The 10,240-nt window shown below is 41.4% G+C and overlaps 1 protein-coding gene across 1 annotated transcript in view; it reads right to left on the bottom strand.

Annotated features, from left to right (window-relative positions):
- The window catches only part of LOC108580189 (actin-binding LIM protein 2), a 44,592-nt gene that overhangs the window by 5,937 nt on the left and 28,415 nt on the right, over positions 1-10,240 (bottom strand). The window contains exons 2-11 of the mRNA XM_017943887.1: positions 9,684-9,844; positions 9,117-9,282; positions 6,921-7,158; positions 5,197-5,515; positions 3,907-3,978; positions 3,021-3,207; positions 2,560-2,819; positions 2,208-2,472; positions 2,037-2,123; positions 536-636 (exon numbers count right to left, since the gene is read on the bottom strand). Of these exons, the coding sequence (XP_017799376.1) occupies positions 536-636; positions 2,037-2,123; positions 2,208-2,472; positions 2,560-2,819; positions 3,021-3,207; positions 3,907-3,978; positions 5,197-5,515; positions 6,921-7,158; positions 9,117-9,282; positions 9,684-9,844 (1,856 nt within the window). The remainder of the gene's footprint in view (positions 1-535; positions 637-2,036; positions 2,124-2,207; positions 2,473-2,559; positions 2,820-3,020; positions 3,208-3,906; positions 3,979-5,196; positions 5,516-6,920; positions 7,159-9,116; positions 9,283-9,683; positions 9,845-10,240) is intronic.

Genomic DNA, 10,240 nt, shown 5'->3' with positions numbered 1-10,240 from the left:
AGAAGCCAGCACCTGTGTGTATAATGTAAGTACGATAAACGTTCGTATTCTTGAAAAATAAGCTAAGAGAACAAAAAAGCATGCCTCCCGTGAAGACAAGTCAACGAATCGTATACATAGCATCGGCATCAACCGAAATGCATTTCTCCACTTGTTACGTTCTTTTTTCACGCGACGGCTGCTCTCGAGAAGTCTCGTTTTTCCTTTTTCTCAAACATTTCGAACTCGTCCGAAGAGATTAAACGCCACCGATGGAGATAACTCGCTCGTAAAGCTCCGTGTGGAACAGTATCGAGCGAATTTTCACTCTTCCCTCTCGGTTTACTCGACTATCTTTTTTCCCCCGATTCTTCTCTTTGAAAGTTGACAGAAGAGCGAATTTCACAGAAGAAACGAAATTCGCTGAGAGCAAGGCGCACTCACGCCGCTGTCAGACGAAATTTCTCCGGTTAGTTTTGTTCGACCGGTGGTGTACGCTAATTTTGGACTTGACTTGAGATCAACGGTAGGTGAATTGGAAAGTTCTCGGACTCACCGAATGATAGTGCCTAGCGGCGTTTGGAAGAGTGAAGGCGCGTTGAGTACCAAGGGGTGGATAGTTTCTGGGAGCCGGGGAACGTGCCGATGACCTCCCAACTGCCGCCCACGCAAACACAACACAAACACAAAAACACAAAATAGAGATACGATGATACAGGTAGCGGTGTTGGCTAACGTAGATAGCGGTAAAATCCTATATCGACTCTTTTTTCTTTTTCTTTTCTATTCTCAAAATTGATCGCCAACATTGGAAGATAGTGAAAGAGACAAGGCTCGACAAAGATACACGTGTGTAACGTATACCGATAGAAATACACAACAGGAAAAAAGGAAAAATAACAGGTACTACCGTCGACGTTCTTTCCTTTTCTGTACGCAAAAAGCGATACAAATGGTATATGTAAAATGCAGTGCTGATAGAGATACAACTTTGTTCATGCTGCGGAAAGAAAATATGTACACGCAGGTATACGTGTATATATATATATAGATATATATAGCACAAAATTATACAGTATTTATCTTCCAATATTGTGTGGTAACTAATAATTAAAAAAAAAAAAGAGAAAAAAAAACATTCCAAAAAAGTATATGAGAGAGAATGAAGTTTGGAGCGATGTGTGTTCGTGTGATGAATGAACGAAGTTTTGCCAAGATTTGTGATTTATAATAGTTATATTACCATGCCAGAGATGAAGGAGGAATAATATGGTGGGAGAGCAACAAATATTGTCTAATAGTATATACGTACATATATATACTGAATGAATAATCACGTATGAAATATAATGGGAGAATCGAATCGATCACGCTACTACTCTGAAAGGATGAACTTTCCACGCACGCTATATGTAATGTATTTCTGTTATATCTTATTGGCGTATAGTGAGAGAAAGAGAGATAGATAGATAGATAGATAGATGGATAGATGGATAGATAGACAGATAGATAGATAGAGATCAATCGAAAGAGATAAGAAGAGAGGCAAGCACATCGAAGGTAATATGCCGACCACATGCAGAAGCGGTATAAATACATCACCTGGTTACGTTAATGGGCGCCCAGTGTGTGCTGTGGTATTTGGTGCTATGCCACTTAACTTTAGAATACTCCTGCTCGAGTTTACACGCACTGTGTGTTATTCGTTCGTTAATCGAGCATCATCATCATCATCATCATCATCATCATCATCACCCCTTCCCACTGCAAGATTCGCACGTTGCAACGTTGCGTTCCACGATAGAGAGAAACATTATTTTCTTTTTTTTTTCTTTATCTGTTTGCTTTTTTTTCTATTTTTTTTCTTTTCTTTATTTTTACTTTATCGGTTTTACGAAAGGGACGATACTTTTTTAGCTGCCCCCACCCCCGCTATTCGCCACGGTATCTAACAATCCGATGTTACTTTAAACGGTAGAGTGGTAAATGTTAGTGTTATGTGCGAACGTATAATAGTGACAACTAGATCTCCGATAGAATTTGGGGAAAGAACTTACCGTTGTAACTTGGCCCTACGCTCGACCTGTAACTGAAGCCATCATCGTCTTCCCACGGTCTGGCGTGATCTATATTTCTCGATGGCGCTGCAACAATCATTCCGTACATTTTACTCGTATATAGGATAAGAAAGAAAAATACAAAAGATGCAATTAACGAGAGCAACTTACACGCGCCAACTGGACTCTCGTATCGTAATCTATAAGTCGGTTCCCTGGCAGCCGATGGTGTTCTCGATGCGTTCCTAGGATCCACGTTCGCCGCTTTGTGTCTCAAATTCTCCCGATCCTTCTCACGATCTTGCAAGAACACCTTCGCTATCCCAGTGTCGATTTTACTCAGCTCGTCGTGTTCCTTCTTTAGCTTCTCCTCCACCTCCTTTATATACGTCTTGTTGTTATCCACCTCGTCCTCGTCGTCCGACGCAGGTACACCCTGACTCGCAGAGAGAAGAACACGGAATAGAAATCTCGTTCTAGATCTATTTTACGCAAAGCGTTAAAACGGAATAGATAGGGGTACCTTGTAAGTGTCGGACCATCGTCTACGTCGCTCAGGATCCGTGTAAGGATAAGGTGGAGCAGGGAAATCGTCCCTCTCGATCGGCGGCTTGGCTCCAGGAGGAGGTTTCATGGCGTCCGGATAATGCGCCAGCTCTATTGGCTCGTCATTATCTACTTGACTGGCCGGTGACTTCGGTCTGGTCTCGCTGAGAGCATCGACCAGAGCTCGCATTCCAGATCGGCTGCTGCGTCCGCCGCTGCTTCTTATCGAACGTGACGCTGGAACGAAACACGATGGGCAGAATTTAAGAGGCACGTCCATTTTCCACCGTTCACGATCGCTCTTCGTGTGCATTATTTTTTTATTATTCTTCCGAATCAAAGAACTGTATCCGAACACCGAAGGAACCGAAGAATTCTTGGTTACTCCTTTTTTTTTTCGAATTTTATTTGTCAAACGAGCGGAGTGTGTGTACTTACAGCTGGGTCGATGAAAGTGTGGGCTAGTCGGTGGTTTGTCGTACGGCTGTATAGGACGTCTCAAGTATCCTTGGCTGGGCGTTTCGGTCAAGTACGAGTAAGTATAAATCCTAGACACGTCTTCGGATGGACCGCGGCCGTACTCTCGCAATATCAATCCGGGACTGCCAGTTCGCGCGGGGTAATACTGGGGCAATTAACGCATATTATCACGGCTAAACTCGTGGCTGCCTTTTTTTCGACGGATTCTTAAAGCGTCTCTCTCTCTCTCTCTCAACATACCGCTAAACTCTTAGCTTATTTTACTGAGCAAAAGGAAGATTGAAGAAGAAAAAAATAAAAGAACGCGCTTGACCCACTCTCTCAAGAAACGCGTTTAGGTGAGTGCTTCGAAACGAAGAGGAATCTTCTTTCGCGGCTGTGAAAGCTAAGGGGATTTTCAAGGTAGATTGAAAATTGCCGAGATTCTTCAGTATCAAGGTTACGAAAATGAAGACTACGTGGGTTAGAGTGGGGTCGTTTATGGTGTTAATCTGTCGCACTGTAGTACCCCGCTTAATTAAGTTCATAAAAATTACCCTTTCTTCTCATTTTTTACGTGTTTAACGATCTTGCACTATTTTTCTGCGATTTCTTCCGTTTCTTCTTTTTCTGCAATTTTCTGTATCTACTGAGAATGATTAAGAATTACAAAGCGTTCACCACCACCATCTTTACTCCTCGAATACCCTTGAAAAAGAGAACTGCTGAGGATGGAAGTACAGGAGCTGTGAGATTTTTCGAATTTTTGCATTTCACAGACTGTGAATCTTTCTTTCATTTTCTTCTTAAATAAATTCAGGGTGTTTCTTGAGAGAGCGGTCGTGCTAGGAGATACATGGCATACCTTGCGACTGAGGCTGCTGTAAGGGCTGCAGAGTGATCCGTTCAGGCTTGGCGTGCGTGACCGCAATGAAAACTATACACAATGATCGTGCGAAAAAAAATTAAACAACGTTTAAGAGAAAGCAATAATAAAAATAAAAAATAATAACGAGAAATCATAGTGGGTGACAAAAGAAAATCGTTGTAGTATGTACGTTACAATATACGCAATAGATATGTATAATAATAAACAGACTGATATATCGAAAAAATTCTGAATATCGAAGCGTGCGATAAAAAATACATGTTAAAAAAGGAACAAATGCATGTTAAAAGCCACATATAAAATGTCGTCGAGTACAGAATGTATAAAAAATGAAGCTATACACAAAGCTAGATACGAATGATTAAAAAAACAATAATAAATAATAGTAGAAGGCTTTCTAGATCGATCTACGCTAAAAAAAAAAATTGCTCCGTGGGCACAAAAATAATGAATCGAGCAGCAAAAACGCACGGAACGGTGGTGTCGTGATACAACAGTCCAAATATATAAAAGCAAGATGCAAGCTGAACTTCGTATTTCATGTCTCTCGAGCCAGAAGCACACTGACTCGACGTCCAAATACTTCCCTTTGATTATTTACTTTTCTCTCTCTCTTCTGTTTTACGATCGAACTTGTAGACTTGAAGGATTTCGTGCGTGCACAGAGCACGGATACAATTTAGTTGCACGTTCAACGCACGGCCGTACGATGCAGAATGATCGTGAAAAATGCATATATTTTTGCGGACGTGCACAGACGCGGTTAATGTCGAAATGTAAAAATTTATAAGAAACGAACGTTACGTGAGATAATGAACGAACGGATGAGGAGAGCGTTAAACTCGCAACGGATAATGTAGATGACACGTTTCCTCTACGAAGTTCAATGATTTAAAATCCATGAGTGATATGAATCTTAAAAAATTGTCCAAAAAGTATACCAGCTACCAATGATCACGATTAACAACGACAAAAATGAAACAAACTATACACAAACGAATGTACACCTATGATACAGTATCTTACAAAACAAATATACAATTCGCCAGTTCCAATTTCCAAAAAAAAAAGAAAAACAACCTTCGCGTTCGCGACAAAAAGATTTGTTAAAACATTAAAAAAATCCACGAAGAATTGCGAAATTTAACGAACAGTCTCATCCTATTTGACTGCTTTTTCATCACCTCGCCATCAAAACGCTCGAACAAGTTGACAATCTTCTGTTTCTGTCTCTTTCTTTCACTTGTCTGATCTTCGCGATCTTACCTGCATCTCTGAAGCACTGCTCGAGATCCTCTCAGACTCTCGATGCTGGGGCGTGTGAGCTTCGCCGTGGCCGTTTACTATGCCGTTAGGCCCACTGGGCCCCGGACCGCACCGCGGATGCCAAATGGCCGCGCCCTGCAAGTACATCTCCTCGCCGTCACCGAAAGGATCGCCGCATTTGGTGCACCGAGCACAGGTTGGATGGAAATGATGATTGTCCCCGGCCTGAAGCACCTTGCCGCTGATGTAACGATTGCAGTAGGCACACTTCACGCCGAACTGCTTCTGATAATCCTTCTCGCAGTAAGGCACACCATCTCTGCGTTCGTCAGAATCGAGGAGTTTTTAGAAGTTTATCGGTGGAAATTTCTGGATGGTGAACGATCTGGACAATCTTGGAGCACTTTAACTCGAAATTTCTGGATGGTGAACGATCTGGACAATCTTGGAGCACTTTAAGTCGAAATTTCTGGATGGTGAACGATCTGGACAATCTTGGAGCACTTTAACTGGAACTTTCTCTGATCTTAATCTAGCGTGTTACGGGAATGTATTCGCTAATTTGTACTGGATATCGAAATTCAGCGAAATTTAAGTTTGTAGAGCAAACTTTCTCTAACTTTGCTAGTCTACGAGCAAACTCTTCGCTTGTATCATTTTTTTAACGAAGATTTATTAATAGAAAGGATTAAACTTCGATGTTCACGAACGTGAAATATGTAATTAACCTTGAATCGGAGGAAAGAAGTTTTAATTTGAAGCTGAGTCCTTTCTATGTAAGAAACACTGCTTTCCAGTGATTTGCGATTACGCCTCCGTTACGCGCGTATGTAGAAACTGAAAATTTGGGATGTGTGCGAGGGAGGATTAATACGTTTGATGATACAGGCGCAGCGTGTGCGGTCCAGAATGTATTGTCCAGTGAGCTGTCAATGTTTTAATAGAATCTAAGGTGTTAAAGGGTTAAAAAGTGGTGACAAGTCTAAAGTCCATTATTAGAGTTTCAAAGTGACTTCCAGGTGGGATAAAAGGGCAATTTTCTAGTTAAATCTAAAGTGTGAAAGGGTTACCAAGTCTAGAGTCCATCATTAGCATTGCAAAGTGACTTCCACGTGGAAAAAAGGGAATTTTCTAATAGAATTTAAGGCGTTAAAGGCTTGACAAGTCTGAAATCCATCATTAGCGTTCCAAAGTGACTTCCAGGTGGGAAAAGAGGCAATTTTTTAATAGAATCTAAGGTGTTAAAGGACTGGCAAGTCTATAGTTCATCATTAGTGCCCCAAAGTGACTTCCAGACGGGAAAAAGGGCAATTTTCAAATAGAATCTAAGGTGTTGAAGGATTAAAAAGGATTGACAAGTCTAAAGTTCATCATGAGTGTTCCAAAGTGACTTCCAAATAGGGAAAAAGGTAATTTTCTAGTAAAATCTAAAGTGTTGAAGCGTTAAAAGAGGATGGCAAATCTAAACTCCATCATTAGCGTTCCAAAGTGACTTCCAGATGGAAAAAGGGCAATTTTCAGTAAAATCTAAGGTGTTAAAGGGTTGACAAATCTAAAGTCCATCATTATCGTTCCAAAGTGACCTCCACGTAGCAAAAGAGTGCAATTTCCAGTAAAATCTAAAGCGTCAAAGGGTAATCAACTCTAAACTCCATCGTTGTCGTTCCAAAGCTGACTTCCACGTTTGAAAAAAAAAACCGAGATCCAACTTCTCGAAGACTCACTTTCCCATGTACTCGCCGTGGAGCACGGTGTCACAGCTGTGGCACTTGAAACACCATACGTGCCACTGTCGATCGAGCGCGACCAAAGCCTGTCCTTCCCGTAATTGGTTTCCGCAACCAGCGCAGGCACCAGGGTCAGATGGCCCGTCTGCCGATCCTCTGGTGTTAGCGCTATTCCCGACCGGCGTCGAGGCCTCTCGAACCGGGATACCGACGCATCGATGACACAGAGCTTGACCTATAGACAACGCGCTGTTAGTTGAGATTGAACAGATCCGGTCGACGATCCGTCCGCGCGCTGACGCACGCGTATCTCCACCGCCGTCATCTCGCTCTCCATTGTCTCTTATTCGAGAAAGAAACGAAACGATCGCGAGAGTAGTATATCTTACCGCGTGGCTGACTCATCGCTCGTACGCGCCGAACCAAGAGAACCGTGGAAGAAGAGAAGCCTTTTCACGCTTGTTTGTACCTTCGATTTGCGCGACTCTGTGTATAAATAAACCGAGGACTCCTTTTTTTCACTCGTCGATTGACACTTTCGATTCCAGGGATCGCCATCGCTACCGGTTACTCATTTTCGAATTTTCTGCTACCGTACTAACGTGCTATTGTATACTTTGTTATGTCATCTTGTAAGTTTCTAGTTTATTGTACAAATTTTTAAGGAATATTTGCATTACTTATGGGATCGTGGAATTTAGGATTCTGTGCTTTAGTCTACTCTTCTCAGAAAGGGATTCAAAGGTCAGTTATCAGAGGAAATTTGCTTATCGCGTAATTCTTTTTTTCGCAGAATATTTGCATTACTTATGGGATCGTTTAATGTACGATTCTATGCTTTAGTCTACTCTTCTCAGAAAGAGATTCAAAGGTCAGTTATCAGAGGAAATTTGCTTATCACGTAATTTCTTTTTCGCGGAATATTTGCATTGCTTATGAGATGATATAATTCTGCCTCACACGATACGATTTTTCGACGCATATTCTACTTTATTCATAAGAGAGATTCCAAGGTAAATTGTGTTGATTATCGACATTTTTTTATGGAAAATTCGAGTTACTTACGGGATGATACAATTTTCCCACACGATTTTTCTATGCCCTATCCTAGTTTGCTCGCAAGAGCGGGTTCGAAGGTCAAAAATCGCGGGAAATCGTATTTCTGGAGTTGTCTCTCTAAAAATACGCGTCTTTATCGGGCAGATCGATAAAGCGGCGAGCGGAAGATGCGCATAAATATTTGCACGCGGTAAACAATGAGGCGATCCGAAACGGGGCAACGTTTAACTAAGCGATACGCGCATATTTTTAAGCGTTCGCCGCGTAATCGTTACAAGGCCACGCGTGAACCGTAAGGCCTCGGTTGTTCCACGGTACACCACCTAAGTGGTAATTTGCGTTAACAGGTTCACCGGTACTCCAATTTCGACTGTCGGGTATCAATCGACGAGTATCTTCGTTCTCTGTAACGCTTCAACTGTGCAATCTTCCGAGATAACGAGCGGAGTCCTACGTCAAAGATTCGAGGCTTTCGCGGCCCGGTCTTACGCAATTATTACTGTCGAGGCTTCCGGGTTTAAGCTGTGTCCTTCTAGAAAAAGCGACGAATCAGAATTACTAAAAAATAATTTTTTTCTAATTTTTGAACTTACAAAACACGAGAAAAAAAATGGAGAAAATGGATATTCAACTTTCAGTGTCTCCATTTTCTAAATTTTCGATACTTTTTCTTATCTTGGTTCACAAGATAGCCACACTCATACTAATCAGCAATCTTGGCTTTTCCGTTCCTGATAAGCAGAATGACTGGAGAATTATGTCAGCCAGTACAACACTTTCTTTTTTTTAGGGACCGTACTAAGTAACTTATAATTCAACCAATTTTGATTATTCTCGCTTAAAAAAAATAGCGAACATTCTTAAAACATAGATAAATATGTGTGCAAAAATTGATACTAAAAGCTTTTATAGTTTCTCCATAAAAAAATCTCGAAGACACTAAAAAATTACACCCTAGAGAAGAATACCCCTTGAAGATCTCTGTGATTAGCAAGCAACGAGCCGCTATCAGCGTCTCATTCGAATCCCGACGGAGTGAAATACTTCTTTCTCCCCACAAGGACACTACTTCGACCCGGAAGCCTGGACAATAGTAACGAAAAGGGTCCTACGGTGTTCTCGAAGTGAACTCACCCTGAACGAGGGACACTTTAGTTCCCTGGCCTAACAGAGGTTGTCTGCATCTCTGACAGTGGAAACAATTTGGATGAAAGGCGTGCTTGTCGCCGGCGGTGACCACGTCTCCTTCGACGTATTCGCCACAGCCAGCGCACTTCGTCCCCCAGCGTTCCCTGTAATCCTGAAAAATTAACAAGCCCACACGATCGTTACGAACGATTCTGCCAGACGCACTGGAGGCAACTGCGTCACTCAAATACGCCCTCTTTTTAACGAACGTTCGTTCAGTCATCGAGACAGTTTATTTGCACGTGAAGATAAAAACGTTTAATACAGGAAGTGTACAGTTCTTTACTTCTTCATTTTTCTGGGCGAATTTTACTTTGCAAGTATCTTTCGACGAGAGTTTCCAGGTGATGTGGTGCGTTTCTTTGATGAACATTTTTTGGAGGGAAGATTAAATGGATACAGAGTGGAGATTGAAGTTGTGTGTCAGTAGTTGAGGGGATTTTGATTTTTTTTCTTTTTTTCAATTTTTCGGTGGTAGTTGCGAAGGTTCGTTATTTATATAGGTTGCAGTACCTTGGTGCAGTAGTAAGAGCCCTCACGAGCGAAAAAGCCACCCTGCGCTAAGCTCGAGTTGCACTGAGCACACTTGAAACACCCTATGTGGAAATACTTGTCCTGCACTCGTAGCACCTCCCCGCTGCACTTCTTCTTGCAAGACTGGCAGAACGTTTTACCTGCAACAACGAATAATCGCGGTATTGTAATACGGCGTAATTCCTTTAATAAAGCATCTGTGGGATGAAGAAATAAAAATTATTCACCTAGCTTAAAAAATTTTCTTAACGAATTTTCAGTACGATCATATTTCACGGAATTATTATTCACTATGAACGCTTTCGTTTCTCTGAAAAGCGGAAAATACGGTCGGAAGAAATAAAAATTATTCGACCGAGCAATGGGAACGTATATCTACTTAATTAATGTTTGTTTCGTTTAAATTTCACCTGCTCTATTGTTCAAAAAAATTTTCTTAATTAAAGTTACTAATTAGAGCGATTGAGTTATTAATTTTCTTAACGAAGAATTATTCCACAAATTAATATAACGAATTATTATTCACCTATTCTCTA

This window comes from Habropoda laboriosa, unplaced genomic scaffold, assembly GCF_001263275.1.
Source record: "Habropoda laboriosa isolate 0110345459 unplaced genomic scaffold, ASM126327v1 scaffold2, whole genome shotgun sequence".
NCBI lineage: Eukaryota > Metazoa > Arthropoda > Insecta > Hymenoptera > Apidae > Habropoda > Habropoda laboriosa.
This window is presented reverse-complemented; position numbering and strand designations above follow the sequence as displayed.